This window comes from Pseudorca crassidens, chromosome 8 (genome assembly GCF_039906515.1).
Source record: "Pseudorca crassidens isolate mPseCra1 chromosome 8, mPseCra1.hap1, whole genome shotgun sequence".
NCBI lineage: Eukaryota > Metazoa > Chordata > Mammalia > Artiodactyla > Delphinidae > Pseudorca > Pseudorca crassidens.
The window spans coordinates 31,350,688-31,372,227 of record NC_090303.1 but is presented as its reverse complement, the minus strand read 5'-3'; the positions used below and the strand labels follow the sequence as shown (position 1 = coordinate 31,372,227).

Below are 21,540 nucleotides of genomic sequence, written 5' to 3'. Positions count from 1 at the left end.
CCACCTCCTGGAGTCATGGAAATAAAAACAAAAATAAACAAATGGGATCTAATGAAACTTCAAAGCTTTTGCACAGCAAAGGAAACCATAAAACAGACAAAAAGACAACCCTCAGAATGGGAGAAAATATTTGCAAACGAATCCACAAAGGATTAATCTCCAAAATATATAAACAGCTCATGCAGCTCAATATTAAAGAAACAAACAACCCAATCCAAAAATGGGCAGAAGACCTAAATAGACATTTCTCCAAAGAAGACATACAGATGGCCAAGAAGCACATGAAAAGCTGCTCAACATCACTAATTATTAGAGAAATGCAAATCAAACTACAATGAGGTATCACCTCACACCAGTTAGAATGGGCACCATCAGAAAATCTACAAACAACAAATGCTGGAGAGGGTGTGGACCAAAGGGAACCCTCTTGCACTGTTGGTGGGAATGTAAATTGATATAGCCACTATGGAGAACAGTATGGAGGTTCCTTAAAAAGCTAAAAATACAATTACCATATGATCCAGCAATCCCACTACTGGGCATATACCCAGAGAAAACCATAATTCAAAAAGACACATGCACCCCAATGCAGCACTATTTACAATAGCCAGGTCATGGAAGCAACCTAAATGCCCATCTACAGATGAATGGAAAAAGAAGTTGTGGTACATCTATACAATGGAATATTACTCAGCCATAAAAAGGAACAAAATTGAGTCATTTGTTGAGATGTGGATGGATCTAGAGACTGTCATAGAGAGTAAAGTAAATCAGAAAGGGAAAAACAAATATCGTATATTAACACATGTATGTGGAACCTAGAAAAATGGTACAGATGAACCGGTTTGCAGGGCAGAAGTTGAGACACAGATGTAGAGAACAAACGTATGGACACCAAGGGGGGAAAACCGCGGTGGGGTGGGGATGGTGGTGGTGGTGTGATGAATTGGGCAATTGGGATTGACATTAGTATACACTGATGTGTATAAAACTGATGGCTAATAAGAACCTGCAGTATAAACAGACAAACAAACAGAAGAACTAATGCTAAACTTTCTTTGGGTTATTTGTATGGAAAATGTTAATATAAATGTTTCAGACATTAGATGAAATTTCTAAAAATCTTATATGTTCTGGTATAATATTTAAGGCATAATTCTAGTTATTACTTGAAAATATATATCTCAGAAATAACTAAATTTCCTTGTCAACTGCATTATTATGAACTTTCATCAAATCTTTGTGGTCATTTTTAAGTCTTTTGTCATTTACAGACAGTTCTGGGTGTACTCTGATGCTTTCGCAAAAATGTTCCTATAAAAGGGTTTCATCTTCAAGGAATTCATGGAAAAGACTGACAAGTACAGGTTTCTGGTTACTGACTACACTGCTGAACTGAATCAATAGGCATTTTCAGAACTCTAATGGAAAACTGATGAATTATAAAAGTGCTAACAAAAGATCAAGACAAAAAAAATAATTACATGGGACTGAGTGAACTGATGACGATGATTATAATTTTTGTGACTTTCTGTTTGAATTAAAAAAAAATCCCACAAGGACTCAGAGGCAAAAAATATACAAATCAATTTTCACTGCAAAGTAAGGAGCTGTTACAGTGGAGGATTACTGGACTGAATGTCAATATTATGATGTAGTATGAGTGTGTTTCGTGTTTGGTAATTGCAATCATTGTTGCTTTTGTTGTCGTCATCCATTTACAATGCTGGATGTCAGTTTATTTATCTCTTGTAAAAATAAAATACAGTGTGTGAGTGTGTGTGTGTGTGCGTGTGTGTGTGTGCGCGCGTGTGTGAAAAAAATGAGGTTTCGTAAATTCTCTCTCAAATTTTCTTTTACTAACTGCTAGTATATACAAATATTAATTTTTATATGAAGACGTCATACCCAGCTTGCTAAAGTCACTTATTAATTCTAATTCTATAGATCATTTTAGATTCTTTAATTATCTGGAAATAAAGTATTATTTCTTTTTTTCTATATTTAAAAAAAAAAAAGAAAAATAGGCAAGGGACTTCCCTGGTGGCACACTGGCTAAGAATCTACCTGCCAATGCAGGAGACACAGATTCAATCCCTGGTCCAGGAAGATCCCACATGCCATGGAGCAAATAAGCCCATGCGCCACAACTACTGAGCTTGCGAGCCACAACAACTGAGCCCACATGCCACAACTACTGAGACCACACACCACAACTACTGAAGCCTGAACGCCTAGAGCCTATGCTCTGCAACAAGAGAAGCTACCACAATGAGAAGCCCATGCACCACAATGAAGAGCCCCCGCTCGCTGCAACTAGAGAAAGCCTGCATGCAGCAACGAAGACCCAATGCAGCCAAAAATTAATTAATTAATTAATTTTAAACAGTACACAAAAAGTACAATCCGTATGGTAAAAGGTTGATAAATTAGACTACATTCAAATGTAGAGCTTCTGCTGATCAAAAAGATACTTTGAAACCCATGAAAAGCTCATATCCAGAATGTATAAGGAACTCCTACAACACGCCTAGTGTTGAACACACGAGTTCAAGCGCTTATTAGCACAACTACTTTGGAAAGCTGGCACAACCACTGAGGCTGAACATACACATACACTATGACTCCCCAAGTCCTCTCCTGAGTGTAATCAGACAGAAGTGCATGCATGTATACATCAAAGACTAGTACGGGAATTTTCACAGCAGCATTTTTTGTACTAATAAAAACTGCAAGCAAGTTAAGTGATTATCCTTGAGAAGGAACAAAAGCCCAGTAACTGGGAAGTGGTATAAGGGGGATTTCTGGATTAATGGAAACGTTCTGTATCTTGACCTGCGTGGTGGCTGCATGAGTAATTAGCTATGTACTTCTGTATGTGCTTGTGTACATGTCTGTAATACTCAATAAAAATAATTTAACATATATATACCTTCATATAATTCAACATTTAGAAGACAATCTAGAAAATTTGAACAACTGATTGTACTGATATATTAACATGCTAATGAATCCTTGATTAACTTTTTAGAATAAGCAAGTCATTAGGTGTGATAATGGTAATGCATATTTATGTTTTTAAGACTTCTTATATCTTAGAGAGTCATACTATTTATAGTGAAAGGATATTATGTCTGAGATTTTCTTTAACATAATCCATGGGGGAGTGACGGGAGGGGCACAGCAGGTATAGTTGAAATGAGGCTATGAATTTATAATTGTTGAAGTTAGGAGTTAATAACTGTTGAAGCTGGGTGTGAGTACATGGAGGAGCTTCATTATATAATTCCTGCTACCTCTGGAAATTTTCCATAATACTAACTTTAAAAATATAAACACATGCAGCACTATTTATAATAGCCAGGTCATGGAAGCAACCTAAATGTCCATCAGCAGATGAATGGATAAAGATGTGGTACAAATATACAATGGACTATTACTCAGCCATAAAAAGGAACAAAAACGGGTCATTTGTAGAGACGTGGGTGGACCTAGAAAGTGTCATAAAGAGTGAAGTAAGTCAGAAAGAGAAAAACAAATATCGTGTATTAACGCATGTATGTGGAATCTAGAAAAATGGTACAGATGAACCGGTTTGCAGGGCAGAAATAGAGACACAGATGTAGACAACAAATGTATAGACACCAAGGGGAGAAGGGGCGGATGGGATGAATTGGGAGACTGGAATTGACATATATACATATATATACTAATATGTATAAAATAGGTAACTAATGAGAACCTGCTGTATAGCACAGGGAACTTCACTTCGCTGTACAGTAGAAACTAACACAACATTGTAAAACAACTATACCCAGGACCTCCCTGGTGGTGCAGTGGTTAAGAATCTGCCTACCAATGCAGCGGACATGGGTTCGAGCCCTGGTCCGGGAAGATCCCAGATGCCATGGAGCAACTAAGCCCGTGCGCCACGACTACTGAGCCTGCACTCTAGAGCCCAGGAGCCACAACTACCGAGCCCACGCGCCACAACTACTGAAGCCCACACGCCTCGAGCCTGTGCTCCGCAACAAGAGAAGCCACCGCAATGAAAAGCCCGCGCACCACAACAAGAGTAGCCTCCGCTCGCCACAACTAGAGAAAAGCCCACTCGCAGCAATGAAGACCCAATGCAGACAAAAATAAATAAATAAATTTATTAAAGAAAAAACAAAAAACATACAAAATAATACTCTCTGTATACACTATTATATGTACATACTATTTGTATATATGTAATATATACTACATATAAAATATACATGTATGTTCTTTTTAAAAAATCTGTATGTGCATACAAATTCACTGCAACAGATCTGGAAGGGTAGAATATACCAAGCTAGCAACAGTGATTAATTTGGGGACAGGGAATGGGATGAGTAATATTTGTAATGTTTATCTTTTCTCCAAGGAGAATATATTTATATACATCCAGTAAAATTTAAAGTTAATTTAAATTAAAAATAAAATAAAAATAGATTTTTTAAAATTAGCATATATACAATTCTTATTTCTCACCTTACCGTCACCTTTTAAAAAGGTAATTTTGAACATCTATTTTTTAACCTAAGCAAAATCTTAAGACCTAATGAGACTCAAGAAAGTAGTTTGAGGGACTTCCCTGGTGGTCCAGTGGTAAAGAATCCGCCTTCCAATGCAGGGGAGGCAGATTCGATGCCTGGGCGGAACTAAGATCCCCCATGCCGCGGGGCAACTACTGAGCCCGCGCGCTGCAACTAGAGAGCCCACATGCCACAAACTACAGAGCCCACATGCTCTGGAGCCCAGGCGCCACAACTAGAGAGAGAAAACCCACACACCACAACTAGAGAGAAACCCAGGCGCCACAACTAGAGAGAAGCCCCTATGCCACAACTAGAGAGAAGCTCATGCACCGCAACGAAGATCCCACGTGCCGCAACTAAGACCAGACACAGCCAAAAATTAAAAATAAATAAATAAATAAAATTAAAAAAGAATGTAGTCTGAGGGATGAGGGACTGCCCTGGTGGTCCAGTGGTTGAGAATCCTCCTTCCAACGCAGAGGACGCGGATTCGATCCCTGGTCCAAGAACTAAGATCCCACATGCCACGGGGCAACTAAGCCTGCGCACCACAACTACTGAGCCCACGTACTCTGGAGCCCACGTGCCACAACTAGAGAGAAGCCCGCACGCCACAACAAAAGGTCCTGCATGCTGCAATGAAGATCCCGTCTGCCGCAACTAAGACCCGAAGCAGCCAAAAATAAATAAATAAAATAAATTTAAAATATACAGAGATTTTAAAAAAAAAGAAAGTAGTGTGAAAACCTGAGAATCTCTGGTGGGGTCATCAAACATCCTTCATGCATTACATCGAACACAAAAACTCGGCCTCGACACATCACTGCAATGTGACTTGGGCAATGCCCTTCACTCTCTGGAAAAGGAAAAAGAAAATAGAAGACTCAAATCTCTCAAAGTTAAGCAAGAGTAAAGCTGCATATTTATATCCAACAGAAAAAAAAATTCCTCCAATATTTTATCTCTCATATATTCATCAAATATGTCACATGAATAAAAATACTTTAATAAGGTGATAAAATTTCAGTTATTATGTCATAAATATATGTTCCTGAAACCCGTCCATGTAAAACATCTAGAAATCCATGAAAGTTTCAAATATTTGTATATCTTAAGAATCATATAAATTCCGTATTGTTGCAGGACTTTCTAGTTTTATTTATGGATAGGGTGGGAAGAGAAAAGGGTCGCAGAGAAATCCTGAAGGAGAGCTATTTGAGTTAAGTTTCTTTTGGGGTTTTTCTTTTTCTTTTTTTAACATCTTTATTGGAGTATATCTGCTTTAAAATGGTGTGCTAGTTTCTGCTTTATAACAAAGTGAATCAGCTATACATATACATATATCCCCATATCTCCTCCCTCTTGCGTCTCCCTCCCACCCTCCCTCCCTTTCCCACCCTCCCTCCCTATCCCACCCTCCCTCCCTTTCCCACCCTCCCTCCCTATCCCACCCCTCTAGATGGTCACAAAGCACTGAGCTGATCTCCCTGTGCTATGTGGCTGCTTCCCACTAGCTATCTATTTTACATTTGGTAGTATGTGTAAGTCCATGCCATTCTCTCACTTTGTCCCAGCTTACCCTTGCCCCTCCCTGTGTCCTCAAGTCCATTCTCTACGTCTGCGTCTTTATTCCTGTCCTGCTTGGGGATTATTTTAATGTTTATTGATCATCACATAATTTAACTGCATAGTATCTAGCTGTGATTTCTCAATAAAATAGTTTTCAGTAGAATAAGGACACTGTATGCCTGGGTGGCAAGGAGAAAGCATTTTGCCCAATCTGTAGCATTACTTAAGGCTCTGATGACACCTGGTAAGCCACTGATAATTGATTCTATGACTCATTTGGCACATCTTAATTCCCCAAGAACTATTTATTTTTGAGATTTTTTTTGAGACTATCTTGATTTACTCCCATTTTTCAAGTACTAGTCCCTTTGAGAAGGGTCTTCCTATAAGATCTCTGCTCCTTCCCTCTCAAAAAAGAAAGAGGAGGAAGAAAGTTAGGAAAGACATATACTGCCACTGGAAGTAAATTTATTGGTTGACATTACATACAAGGAACTGTGCTAAATGTTTTACACAGATTATCTAATGAAATCTATTCATCAGCTAAGAGGAAGAGCCATTTCCTGATAGCACTATTATTTTTTCTCTTATATCCTATTTCCTCAAGTCCTTGTAGGTGAGGTATGTATTTCCTTTGTCCCTCATGGCTATTTCCAAACCATTTCTTCTTTCTTCCCCTTCAAAAACCTCCATACCCTTTCACATTTACCACCACTACCTTTTATTGCTGTCCTCTATTACCTAAAATTTCAGGCTGCAAAAGAAAAAATAAAATAAACCTGATGCCAAGTTAATCAATAAATATTTGGGAAGAGGATGACAGAAGGGTGCTGCCACAGGATGAGCATAAGAGGGGATATCTGAGCAGAGAAATGAAGCAAAGGTGCGAATACAGAAATACCTGCAGGAAGAGAGTTCCAGGTAGAGGAAACAGCAAGTACAAGGGCATTAGGACAAAAATGAGCTGGTCTGCTTAAAGGGAAACAAGGTCAGTGCAGCTACAGCAGAGAGAAATGGGTAGAATGGTAGAAAAAATTGGGGCTAGACCATATTGGCCTTAGAAAGGGTTTGCAATTTGAAGTATGATGGAAAAGAAGCCAATGGAAGGTTTTAAGCAGGATAGTAATAATGTCACCTAATTAATACTTTACAAAGGGCACTCTAGCTGCCATATGGAGAACAGATTTTAAGAGGGAAGAAAATATACAGCAAGATCAGTTAGGAGGTAACTGAAGTGGTCCAGGTGAGAACCACCTAAGTGAGAGCTGATGGTGGCTTTGACTGGGGTGTGACACTTGAAGGAAGCAAGAGGTCAATTTTTTCTTTTTAAGAAGGGAGATATTACAAATTGGTACAACCCGCTAAAGAGGGAAAACTGTTAATGCAGCACAGAGAGAAAGGATAATGCAGAAGCAAGGTCCTTGATTAAACAAGAGGTGGTGGAGCCCAGGGCACCTTACAGAAGGGTTATCCTTAGGAGTCAGAACAGTTCCACACTCTTAAAAAGAGAAGACAAAGTATATGAATATGCAGTAGTGTACTGCAAGGAGGTTACAGAATGGGCAATATTTGAATGAATGTTTCTATGACTGCTGTAATAAATTACCACTAACTTAGTGGTAAATCACCACTAGCAACACAAACTTATTGTCTTACAGGTCTGGGGACCGAAGTCTGAAATGTGTCTCACTGGGCTAAAATGAGGGTGTCACCAAGTCTGTGTTCCTTCTGGAGGCTCTAGGGGAGAATCTGCTTCCTTTGCTTTTTCAGCCTCTAGAGGCTGCCCACATTCCTTGGCTCAGGGCCCCATTCCTCCATTTTCTTTTTTTTTGGCTGCCCCACACGGCTTGCAGGGTTTTAGTTCCCCGATCAGTGATCGAACCTGGACCCTGGCAGTGAAAGTGCTGAGTCCTAACCACTGGACCGCCAGGGAATTCCCTCCATTCCTTCATCTTCAGAGCTATCAAGAGAGGATCATGACTTTCTCATGCTTGCATCCCTTTGGTTCTCTCCTCTGTCTCTTTCTTCACTTGTAAGAATTCTTATGATTACTCTGGGCACACCTGAATAATCCAGGATAATCTCCCTATCTCAAGGTCAATTGATTAGCAAACTCAATTTCATCTGCAACCCAATTCTCCTTTACCATTTAGGGTAACATTCAGTCGGTTCCAAGGATTAGGAAGTGGACATATTTGGGGGTCATTATTCTGCCTATCAGATAGGCTGGCAACTTTGGTGATAGAAACATTGCTTTACATTTGTTGAGAAATAAAAGAGTTCATTGGCTGGGAATAAAGAAGGAGAAAGGCATGAAACAGTCTTCTCTGGAAGTGAGAGAAGAGCTTGACAAAAGAATACAGCAAGGCAGTGCTTTCCGTCCACTTGAGGTTTGACTGAGAAAAGTTAAGTGATGTTTTGTGGTTTCCTTTGGCCAAGTGAATTGCTAGGGTAGGTGTCTTGAATATGTGGAGGAAAGACAGAAGACTGAAATTTAAAGTGCTGAGGCGGGGGTGGAGTGGGGAGGGAGGGAGCAGGTGAGCAAAGGTTTGAATGTATACGTAAGGAGTGGTGACAGGAAAGAACCACAGAGAGATGTGAAGATGTGGCCACGGGGAGGGAGAAATGAAACAGCGAAGAACTGCAGAGTAACTGAATTTTAAGTCAAGATGTGGTCAAAGAAATGGCTGAGGTGGACCGAAAGGAAGTGAGTTGTGAAAAGAAGGTGGAGGTCAGAGTGAGATGCCTACAACCACACTGCTGGAGGTGAGAGGGTTTTCGATTACAACAAGGTCTATGGCTGGGCCATGGGAGTGGGTGGCTGCTTGAGAAGGAGAGGAAGGAAGGAGAAACCACAGGTCATCCACAAATGGAGGCTGAGGCCAGCAAGAATGTGACTGAGGTAGTAACGGAGAGACAGACAGTGAGACTGGTGCTAAAGCAATCAATGAATGAAGAAAAGTGACCAAAAGGGAAGTCACTATGACAATGACAAGCAGGGGTGACATAACCTGATAGCATTTTTTTTCAAGAGCTCAAATTGCAAGGGAAAAGAAAACACGAAAAGGGCAACAGGAAATAAAGAAGACACCAACATCTCCTACTTGCCCTCCAGTACCAAAGTGTAAGAGAAAAACAAAATCGCCATTTGAGATGGTTACAGGAAAAGCAGTGTAAAAAATAACCAAGTTTCATGAACAGCACCTTTCAGGAGGAAAGGGGAACTTTCTGAGAAAAGGTGGAGAATATAATGGATTCTGCTGACCATGAGCTCCATCAAGTACAGCAGAAGGGTTTGGGAAGCAGTGGAGGGTGGGTCCCAGCAGTGGGGAACTTGAGTCAAATTAGGCTATGCACAAATCCATGAATCTAGATGACAAGAGATGACATTCGAAGTCTGAACTTCTTGGGTAAAACGAGGTGCACAGGATGAAAAGCAAAACTGAATTAGTCTTAATGGTCTCGTAAGGTAAAAAAAAAAAAACAAAAAAAAACAAAAAACAAAACTAGGTCTAACTTGCCTCGTTATTGAGACTAGCCTCTTATCTGCAGCAGCCTGCATGCTGCCGTCCCCCTCAGCACACATAATTTCTTCAATTTTCTCCTTATCCAGGATAGATTCTATAGCCAACATTACAATTTCTCCCTTGCAAAAATCCTCATTCCCTCTTCCCCTGCACCTGCCCCTGTTGCTGAAGGAAAAAACACAACACACCATATAGTCTAACTTTAAATTCATAAAAACACATCTCAACACTGTTTAGCTACCCTATGTTTCCACAGAATGTTTGCTTTTCCCACTTTCCAAAATGACCATTTCAAACCATCTCCTTTTTTTCTCAAATATTCCACCGCCACCTCAGTTCTTATTTCACCAAGGAAAACACAAGCAGTACATGGAACAGCCTCCTCTTCCTACAGCAAGATCAGCCCATCTGTGTGCATCTAGACGCACACTTTCTGCACTGCCTCTCATCCTTGCTCCTGCCAAAGACCAGTTCTTCCACCATTTCTGCTCTTATATTTTCAATGTCTTTGGTTCTTTATCCTTTCCCCTGCAAGATAATTTTTCCTTCTCTCCTACGTCATTCCTATGATGTATCACCCATCTTTTTTAAAATAAATAACACACACACACACACACACACACACACACACACACAAAATCTTCCACTGCACATCCAAACCTTTTCTGCAAGAATTATTTCCAAATGCTGCCACCACTTCTTCAGTTTGCTTTCATCTCCTCCAGCTGAGCTCCGTTCCCCAACTTCCACTAACACTGCTCTTGTCAGGGGCAGCTCTGTCCACATCACTCTGACAAATCCAATGGTCACTTCCAATTTCCACCTCACTTGACCTCATGGGAGCATTAGGTAAAACAGTTCTTTCTCGTGGCTCCTGGGAGACCACTGTTCTTGTTTTCTTCCTGCTTTGGTCTCTTTTGCTGGTTCCTCCTTCTCTGACCACCAAATACTGTATTTGACTGTGAGCAGGATCAATACTGGTTCCCCTGATCATCTTCAGCTACATGTATTCCAAAAGTAATCCTATTCTTACGGGGGTAGAAATGAGTTCTATGCCTGCTAATGATGACTCCTAAATCTTTATCTGCAGTCCTGAATTCTCCCCAGTACCCCAAACTCTGTACCCAACTGCCTATTTACATTTCCACTTAGATGTCTAAAAGGCATCTTAAATTCAGTGCAGTCTAGGGAATTCTTTATTTTCTTCCCTATATATTTCCTCCCAGTTTTCCCCACCTCATGAACCAACACACCTATCTACCCCGTTAGCTTCTCAAGCCCAGTTAACTTGAGGGCATCTCTGATTCCTCTTTTTCTCTCACATCTCACAACAAATCTATGAATAATTCTGCTTACTCCATATCCAAAATCTCTCCAGAATCTAGTAACTATTCACCACCTCCATGCTACCACCCTAGGACAAGTCATTATTATGGCTCACTGGGACTACTAAAACAAGCTTCTAATTCATCTCCCTGCTGCTACATATCTCTCTCCTAAAAATTTATTCTGCAAACAGCAGGCAGAATGATCTTTTTTAAAACATAAACTGTTCACATCACTCTATTGGTCAAAACCCACTAATAGTATCTAATCACATTTTAAATAAAAGCCAAAAAACCTTAGTTGGCTTACAAAGCACTATATGACCCAGACGCTTTTACATCTTTACAATCCGCCCCCTCCTTCTTGCCTACTCTGCTCCATCCACATTGCCCTTCGAACATGCCAAGTTTATTCATGCCCAGAAGATTCCCCCTCAACACACACACAAACACACACACACACACACACACACACACACACACACACACACCACCTCTGCCTCCACCACTACCAACACACTGAACTAAACAAAAACAAAAATGAAAAGCAAAAAAACTGTGCCAGATCATCTTATTATTCAGATCCTCAGTGAGGTCTTCCCTGACTACCTAATCTAAAACAGCCCCCCAGTTACTCATGTGATTTGAATTCTCTATATAGCATTTGTCACAAACTCTATGATATTTTTCCATGTTTACTGATTCCCTCAGCTTTATCCCTATTTGCACTTATTCACCTAACTGTAACTTCAAGAACATACTAACCATGACAGCTTAAACCACTGTATCAAGAAGTACATTATTAAATTAATGAATCCCCACCTTATGCACTGTTACTTAAAGAACTTACCTTATCTACAGACATACCTACTAAGCGATAAAAGATTGAATTCAAAACCAGGTCTATTGATAATAGTTCTTAACTAATATGCATATTATTTCTATTTGCTACTGCTATTCTCCTATCAATTTTCTCCTGTTCATCTTTTCAATTCACATTTGGACATTCAACTTTATGCCATAAATAGCCAGGTTCCTAATTCTTTCTCTTGCAACATCAAGGTAAATGTGTCTGGTCTTAAGGACATTAAGTATCTCAAGCTCCTACAGAGTTTTACAAAAAGTTGAGTTCTACATGAAAGTAAACTTATACTTCTCACACTATAAGCAAAATTGGGTAATGAAATTTTACTTTTAAATAAAATTTTATAGAAGAAAAATACCCACTCATAATGACATTCTGCAGTAATATAAACTACGTTATTAAATTTATAAGAAAAATTCCTGAAGTAACTGGAAACCAGCAGTTACTACTACAGAATTTTCCCTTTGGAGATATGCTAGGACACCAAGCAGAAAGTGCCATGAAACTAACTGTAAAAACAAGAACTTTGATGCGTCAATCTGAACTCATGTGCCTTCAAGAAGATGGGTATCAGGCTCTTACTTCATACGAAGAAGAGGGGTGGGCTGAGGGGAGGAAAGCATACTCACAAAGACACATGGGACATGATGAGCACATACAAACACTCAAAAAGAGAATTCAGATAAGAAAGGAGGGTAGAAAGAGAAGGATCCAGATTGTATGCTCCAGATCTCCTAAAACTGATTCATAATTCTACTCTTTAACTAAAATTTAAACTCTCAAATGATGCAACGTAAGCAACAGGTTTGTACAGAACCATGTAAGACAGCTGCAAAAAATCCATTCCCACAAATTACTTCCAGCTAATCACTATGACTGAAAGAAAAGGTTCATAGAAAGCGTCTGATTAGTCAAAATCCAGTGAGAAATATTTTTCAAAACAGTATGTTCCAAATTAAAAAAAAAAAGTATGTTCCACAGTGCCATGGGAATTCCCTGGTGGTCCGGTGCTTAGGACTCGGCACTTTCACTGCTGTGGGCCCAGGTTCTATCCCTGATCAGGGAACTAATATCTCGCAAGGCACACAGAGCAGCCAAAAAAAAAAAAAGTACGTTCCACAGCATCACAGAAGAAACTGCAGCAAAACTACCCAAATCCCAATGCTTTTACCAGAAAAAGTACATGTGTTTGTTTTCTACTTACCAGTCCTAAAATAATTAATAACTGAATCTCTAGTAATTCCTGGAACCTTGCAGGTGGAGAACAGCATTCGGAATTGATTCATATCTAGAGGAGTATTTCCAACTTTATGAACAGGCAATTTTTCTCTATCAAAACAAACCAAAAAAGTATATTGACCAAGAAATCATTATAAAATTTATAAACCAAACAGTCACACCTATAGTATTTATCCCCAAATGAGTACATTAAGCTTCTCAACATTGTGCGACCTGAGACCTTGGGTAAATAGGTAACCAAATTGACATAACTATCCTTACTTTCTTAACAGCTGCCAGTAGTTCAAGATATGCCAAAGACTTATACTTCCTCTTTCCAATTGCGTGCCTTCCTTTGGAGGCCAATAGTGTTCAATATGGCTTGCAGGACCCCCAAAGTTGACATGCAGTTGTGATGGTATACGAACATCCAGGTAGGCAACATTCAGCCACCAGTCTTCCAGCTAAAAGAAATTGAGAACATCAGCCTAATGCTACTGATAATACTTCAGTGTGTAACTGCTGGGGGGAAAAAAGCTCTATTTGTCCTTTTTTCTTTAATTAGTCTTCAACACTTAAAAACATGTTTCGTTTTAAATCATCACAGATATTAAAAAACGGTACTGTGATAATTTCTTTCTTTCAGAATTATGGGATCTGAATTAAGTTCAACTACATTATCAAAAACATGAAACAAGAAAGCACTGAAACAAACACCTTCAGACTGATCATGCTGAAATCACCAAGTACTCAGAGTACCAGGAGTACCCAACAAAGTACTCTAGGTGTGTTTCCTTAGAGTACCTGGGGTACAATAGATATTCAACAAATCCTCAATTATAACAATTATTAAGGCATTATAATTTTCCTATTTCCTTTTTCATAGAAATATGAAAACTTTTCAGTAGGCTTAAAACTAATTTGGATTTTCCAGTGACACCACTTTCTATGCGTCCCTCTTTCATGACGTGCGATTGAATTTCATGTATAAGTAAGTGGATGTCACCAAATTACCTGGAGCTCTTTTTGAAGAATTTGATGTTATAAACTATAATCAGTCATTTGGAAAAAGATATAAGTGAAAAGGATACAGGCAGAACAACAACTTCTTTACCTTTACCCTAATTTAATTAAAGTCACTCAAGGCTCAAGATTGAGAAAAAAGGCATCTTGAGGTATAAAATTTTATTATTCCATCATAGATATCAAAGGAGAATGAGAAGATCAGCTTGCTTTTTATTTCTAAAACTAAATAAGAGTTACAATCATTATTTCTAGATCAAGGCAATATCTTAAATTACGGAAGCTCATCCTCTGGTTTGTACTACAGAAGCAGAGTAGTTAAGACGAAAAAGTCAAAGAAGGTTCCTTGTGGCAAATTACCGAAATCCTCAGTAATTATGAAACGACTGTCTCCTCAATCTATCTAACTAAAACATAGAATACTCATAACCATTCTCCACTCCAGTTTTGTAATGGCCCTTTTCTCCTACGTACTGTTTAAATATTTGTATGCCACCAATGTGATGTTTATTTTAGTGTTGTGGGACTTTGATTATCTGGGCAAAATGTTTTTCTCAAGCATGGTCTACAGATGACCTGCATCAGAACCACATGCAGTAGTTGTGAAAATCAGGATTTCTGGGCCCCAATTCCAGAGATACTGAATCAGAATCACTGGTCCCAGGAACTCTGCATTTTAACAGGTTCCCCAAAAGGAGAAGAGCCTACACACAACACTTACTTAAAACTTCCCAGAGTTAAACAATTCACTCATTCTTTTGGATGATGATAAAGACAACAATAACTACAAGGATTTTACAGTACAGTAATAATTTAAAAATGAAAGCCACATACACTTTTATTTTTCATTAAGTATCAATATTCTAAGTACAATAACATAAATACCCAATTTCTTTTTTCTTTTGCCCTTTCAAGTAATTTCTGCTGCAATTTTTCTCCAATACCATTTTGAAATTTTTGAACAATTGCTTCAGTTTTCTTATATTCTTCTTCATTTGCAAATGGCTTTACTATAAAGAAAAAAATATGCATTAAAGTACTTAGATATCAAGTACCACAAACTCACCTCAATTATTATTACTTACACAAATCTTGACTCAGTTATATAAAACACTTATGTATTAGAGCAGTCCACTAAATTATAATAGAGTTTACAACATGAAAATGGCTGAAAAGCAATAATGCAAAATACTGGAAAAAATAAAACGGTGGATACTACGTAGTCGATAACTACTTCCCCCAAAATTATTTAAAAATCATTCTAGACGATGATAGTTAAAATGACATACAGGACTATCATCTAGCTACTAGTCCAATAAGAAAGTAAATCCTGTTTAGCCATGACTGAGAGAAATTAAAGCTTCTTTCCACTAATGTCGAAGTAGAGCCTTAAACATTATGAACATAAGTGCAATATGTATGTAAATTTAAGTGTAAAGCCTTCCCAGAGCACTGTAGGGTCCCTTCTGGCCAATAGCGATTTCACACACACACACACACACACACACACACACACACACACACAAAGAACACAGGGGTCCTAGTCCATGAAAACCAAGTGTTCTGAAAATTAAGCTATAGATGAAAGTAAATTAAAAATCAAGGGGCATTAATATCTTCCTTTTGTTTTATTTTTGTCACTTCAAAGTCTTCTCTTAAAGTTAATTTAAATAGCTGCATTCAGAGAGCACAAGTGAATAATCAGTGAATTTTTTAAAAAAGAAACTAGAATTCCAAGATGAAAGTAGATGCGAAAAAAGAACTAAAAAAAAAATCAGAGGGCTTCCAATTAAACAAAGGGAACTAAGGTCATAAATTTATCGTCACTTCTAGAAACTCACTAAAATGAGAGTAATTAAAAAGGCATAAATTCGGGGCTTCCCTGGTGGCGTAGTGGTTGAGAATCTGCCTGCCAATGCAGGGGACACGGGTTCAAACCCTGGTCTGGGAAGATCCCACATGCCGCGGAGCAACTGGGCCCATGAGCCACAATTACTGAGCCTGCGCGTCTGGAGCCTGTGCTCCGCAACAACAGAGGCCGCGATAGTGAGGGGCCCGTGCACCACGATGAAGAGTTGCCCCCGCTTGCCACAACTAGAGAAAGCCCATGCACAGAAACGAAGACCCAACACAGTGAAAAATAAATAATTATTAAAAATAAAAAAAGAATGTTAGCTTAAATCTGGAGGTAAACACAAGAAGCAGATAAAATATTTCAAAATGCTTGCCTAAAGGCATGGGATTGGCAGTGGGGGAAATGAGGCAGAGGACTACTACTTCTTATTGTAAGCCTAAAAGTACTACCTGGCTTTTTAAACTATGGAAAAATTAACATGAGAGAGAAAGACAGAAATGTTTTGGACATTTTAAGGATAATTTTAATTATCATAAGCCTAGAGGAAAAAGCAATTAGACCCTCATCAACTTCTAACAATTTCGCAGTTTTCTAAGTTGCTAGCAATATTAATATATGCTAAAAGACTACAAACATACCTGATTCAAGGTATTTCTTTAATGATTCTTCAAGTGAAGGAACAGGCAGTGATGGAAGAGAATCCTGGTACTGAAATGTTCTTTCTTCACTTGATTTAGCCAACTGATTTTCCATGATGCAATCACAACAGGAACACTAAAGAAAAAAAAAAGCCCTCACAATTCAATTTCATAAATATTCTTTTAGATGCTAGTCCCAACTCACTACATCACTTTTTAGTGACCACAGTATATCTAGGACCTGGTCCTAGTCCTTAGGAATTCATGAACTTGTCAGAGAGAGAAAACCAATTAAAAAAAAAAAGTGTAGACTCAAAAGTGCTAGAGGTCAAGGAGTGATCAGTAAGACCAGTATAATTATCATTTATTGAGCACCTACTATTTGCCAAGTACTGCAATAAGTGTTATAGAAAATGTGTTCTCTCTCTCATATTCATACTATCTCTGAAAGGTGTCGTTCACTGCCATTTTACATAAGAAGTCAAAACTCAAGAGAGATTTAGTAAACTGCCTAAGGTCAAAGCAACAACTCAAATCCAGACCTGTATAACCACAATCTTCCTCCCATACAAAGGCTACATGATAGTGGGTGAGGTCTAAATGGGTAGGTAGAATCCAAATGTGTAGAAAAGGATAATGGGCTGAGAGAAAGAACTTTGAAGAGGAAAATATGAAAAGTTGTGAAAGAGCCATCCAACTATATAGAGTTACAAAATGTTACAGAGTTCATAAATCATATGACAGGCTGCTGTAACCTAATCCTGCAGTGGTGTGAGGCCTAAACAGAATGATCTCATGTATCCCAAAGCAATCTTGTACCTTTTCCACAGATGTATTAATTTTCAGAAAAATCAAAGTAATACAAAATGTGAAAAGAGGTTCCTCAAAGAAGCCTTTATAAATTATATATTAAAATAGCAGTTGAGAAATGAAGAAACATTAATATTGAATAAGAATTTCCTGTCCTTTCAAATACTACCTGTTAAAACTAATTGCAAAGCCAAATAAAATATTCCACTCAGAAAGTTATAGAATAAAACATTATAAAAAACAATGGTGTGGCAGAGACTGTTTTCAGCCAATATAACTTCCCCCCTTCTTTCTTAACAGAATCCTGAGTTTCAGCTGGGTAGACAGCCATATAGCTGTATCTTTCCTACTCTCCCTTGGAGCTCAGTATGGCTTTGCGATGTATATGTTGCCTCCAGATCATTCCCCTGTAAGGAACTACAGGTGTTCTCCTGTGCTTTCTCTCCTCCTCCCTGCCTATCAGGAAAGTCCCAACTGGAACAGCACTTTGTACCCATTTATGGGAGCCAGGTATTGAGGCTGTCAGAATCTTCCTACTAGTCCTGGACTCCTTCTTCTAGATGTATCAAAAAAAAAAAAAAAAGATCTTTTATTTATGCCATTGTAGTTTGGCTTTCTTTGTTAGGGGAGAAGAGCTTAGCCTACACCACTAATATAACCCCAAAATGAGGTACAACAAAGATCTCAATTCCTCTGCTTCTTCTTATCTAAATAGGAAGAAGCACTTCACTTTGACCATCCGCAAACATGCCTTTAGTTCTAATAGAAATGTAGATCTGGGTCCAAATACCAACTCGCCATTTTCTAGCCATATGCCCCTGCACAAATAACTTTACCTGAATTTCTTCATCTGTAGAGAGGATACTCAAATAATCAGAGTTGTTGTTAGGGTTTTCTTTTTTTTTTTAATACCTGCAAAACTGCACTGTAAAAATAATCTAGTTTTGAGACAACCATATCAGGCTAGGTAGAATGTCTATGAGCGGCCCCCATGATTCTGCCCCCTCTAATACGCAGAACCTGTGAATATGAGATTATCACTTCCTTGATTGTAATTGTGTTATTGCACAATTGACCTTATTTGAAGTAGGGAGGTTATCCAGGTGGGCCTAATCTAATCACTTGAGCCCTCCGGACCAGAAAGCTTTCCCCAGGAGGTGGCAGAAGACTAGTCAAAGAGATTAAAAACATGAAAAGGACTGGAGGTGCTATCTGGCTTTGAAAATGCAGGTGGTCTCGTGGAACTGAGAGAGGCCCCAGCTGACAGCCATTAAGGAAACTAGAACCTCGGTCCTACAACTGCATGGAAATTAATTCTGCCAACAACTTCAATGAGCCTGGAGATGGATTCTCCCTCAGAAAGCCCAGACCAACAAACTTTTATTTCAGCTTTGTGAGATCCTAAGCAGCATATCCAGCTAAACCTACAGAGACCTCCCATCTACAGAGCTGCTAGTTAATAAGTTTATGTTTTTTTAACTGTTAGGTTTGTGATAAATTGTTATGGTAGCAATAGGAAACTAACACACAGATACAGAAAAAATAAGCTATTCTCTGTATACATCCCTACCACTCACTAGACTTTAGGAATCTGAGACCACGACTACCAGTACCATACTCACAACAGTCTTAACTCATCAAAAGGTACACAGTAAAAATAGGAATTATCAGATTCTTTCATGGAGGATTGTTTTGAACTCTCAATCACAAGGATTAAATAATACAATTCTAAAATAACCTACAAGTGCATTAAGAAAATGATGACGCTGGATTTAATTACAGTGGGCCTCCTGGGAGCAATAAGATGTAAACTCAAAGTAGAAAACAGAATCAGGTAAACAAGAAACAGAAACAAGTAAAATAAATAGCTTACCACATACCGGTACACCAAGATCAATTGTTTAGGACTGCCAAGAGCGCGTTGCAACAAATCTGTTTTGGAATCACAGAGATTTGAACTGGGCTGGTGACTGTGGGCAGGAAGAAAAACAAGTTTAACAATTGCAGGGGTACAAAATTAACAGAAACTAGTAAAAGAAGGTGGAAGACGGACAACTTAGGGGTTGGAGGCCCCAAGCCTCAAACTTTTGGCAATCACAGCAAACACACGCAAACAGTCCAGCTGCCAGAAAGCTGGATAAAAATTACTACACTACTAACTAGGTTAACTACTAGGACAACTACACTCCCTTCCATGAGACCCCCAGAAACGATGTACCTCCCGGTGCCCGGGTATCTGGTGCCGGCGCTTTGTCGCAGAACTGCAAGTTCAAAGCTTGGTTCTAGAGACGAGAGGAGTAGAGGGCGACGAGAGGTCGGAGGCTCCTCCCACCAACGCAAACGCAACTCCGCATACTTCAGAAGCCAGCAGGTGAGAGAAATTCAACCAAGCACCAAGACGGACTAGCCTAGCGGCCCAGCCTCAAGGATACCTCGCAGACCCCGGCAAGCGAGATGCCTTATGCCACCCCCGCCAGTCCTGGCAACTCACGCTCTCCACAATTTAACGCTGTTCTAACGCCTTAACTTTTCCCCACCCTCGAAGGGTTAGCGGGGGAAGGAGGGAGGAAGAAGGGAGGGAGGTAGGAAAAAGGGAGGGAGGGACGGAGCGCTACTCGGCCGGCTGACTAGTCCCAACCCCCAGCGGCTGAAAAGCTCCGCCGCAGCGCACAGCTGCGCAAGCCCGCTTCCCTGAGGCCGCCCCGGAGCGGCAATTGGACGGAGAGCCGCGAGGGTCCCGCCCACGGGCACCGGGTAACGGGGATTGGCTGGGAAGCCGCGACGGTTCCGCCCCCCAGCCCCGCGTACTTGAAGGCGAGGGGGGACGGGCCGGGCCTGCGCTCTGGTGCGACCTAGCTCCGCCTCCAGTCGTCTGTTGCGGGCAGGGTTCTAGGCTGCGGGCGCTGGCAAGGCTCGGCTGGGCGGACAAGAGAAACAGTCCAAATACAGCCCGAGAGCAGTCAACTACTTGCTGTCGGTGGAGCTCAGCGCATTGCCAGGGACACGGAGGGCTCTAAGGGCCGTGCTCCGCTCACGCAGTTACCTAACCGTCTGGAGCTGATGTAGGAACAGATGGCCCATTTTCACCTGTTCCTCTTCTAGCCCCACCTATGGCTTACCAGCCGCTCTTACCCCGTTCCCCGTGTGACGCTTTTTGTAACCCCCAAGTAAGAATTTATACCAGCGCCTTAAAAAGGAATCCTATTTTTCACTCCGTGTCCTAGGAAGAGAACAGTAACCACATAAATCCCTACTTGACCTCTCTTTTCCTTCATCCACTGAGGGTGAAATTTGCCCAGCTTAGAGAGGCTGCAGCACTCTGCTCCTTCGGGGCTTCCCTACCTTTCCACAGGTCTTCATGCTGCCCAAGGTCCTCCAAGCTCCCAGGACTCACACTGCAAGCTTGAGGTTGACCTGATGTCTTTTACTATCGCACCAAGACATGAAGTTTTTAACCAGAGGGAACTAGGCAAGTTCTAGAGGAAGATCATAATATAGTTAACTTAGTTTCACAGGCAAATCATTTTTACATTTACCTCCTGAAATATACTGTTTCATTTTTCATTTTAAATACACTTTCATTTTTGTGGAAGAAAAGACAAATAGTTTACAGTGGCTCTGAACTGGATATCAAATATAAATAATTGGATTCCAAATTAACGTGCCATTATAGATCCTTTATCTGTCTTTCCTAAGTCCCTTAATAGTAAAATCTGTAATAGTAAAATCTGACCGGAAGGGAACTGAGGCTATGTATAACTGAATATTCATTTGGTGTGAATATTCATAAGTTCTCTACAGAAATATTAATGAGTTTGGTTACAGTGCAACTTCCGCACTTGATGGAGATGTTACTTAGTATGTGGTAGACACACTTCTCTGATAAAAGTTCTGAATTCTGAAACATATCAGGCCAAAAAAGTTTTCACATAAGGGATTGTAAAGTTGTAGTAGTAATTTCTGAAGGTGCGGTAAAGAAATTTTCTCTCATAGTATTTAAGTTCTGTGTTCTGGATAATGTTCAAATTGGCTTACAAGATATTATTCTTAAACAGAATTTTAAAAATAGTCAAAAAACCTTCACTGTATTTTTTTTTCCTTCCTAGTGAATTTTGGCACCGCTTAAAGTTTATGCATGTTTAATG

The 21,540-nt window shown here is 39.7% G+C and overlaps 1 protein-coding gene across 7 annotated transcripts in view; it reads right to left on the bottom strand.

Annotated features, from left to right (window-relative positions):
* The window catches only part of CROT (carnitine O-octanoyltransferase), a 75,429-nt gene extending 55,350 nt beyond the window's left edge, over positions 1-20,079 (bottom strand). For 5 of the 7 annotated variants that reach the window (XR_010945430.1, XM_067746116.1, XM_067746117.1 and 2 more), the window contains exons 1-7: positions 19,614-20,079; positions 19,276-19,365; positions 16,586-16,721; positions 14,978-15,102; positions 13,352-13,533; positions 13,056-13,180; positions 5,313-5,421 (exon numbers count right to left, since the gene is read on the bottom strand). Coding sequence is in view for 6 of the 7 variants with exons in the window: in XM_067746116.1 (XP_067602217.1) it covers positions 5,313-5,421; positions 13,056-13,180; positions 13,352-13,533; positions 14,978-15,102; positions 16,586-16,700 (656 nt within the window). In the remaining variant the exon portion in view is untranslated. Of the gene's footprint in view, positions 1-5,312; positions 5,422-13,055; positions 13,181-13,351; positions 13,534-14,977; positions 15,103-16,585; positions 16,722-19,268; positions 19,366-19,613 lie in introns of all 7 variants that reach the window. The other 2 variants (XM_067746113.1, XM_067746112.1) reach the window with 2 other exon arrangements.
* Positions 20,080-21,540: the final 1,461 nt, after the last annotated feature.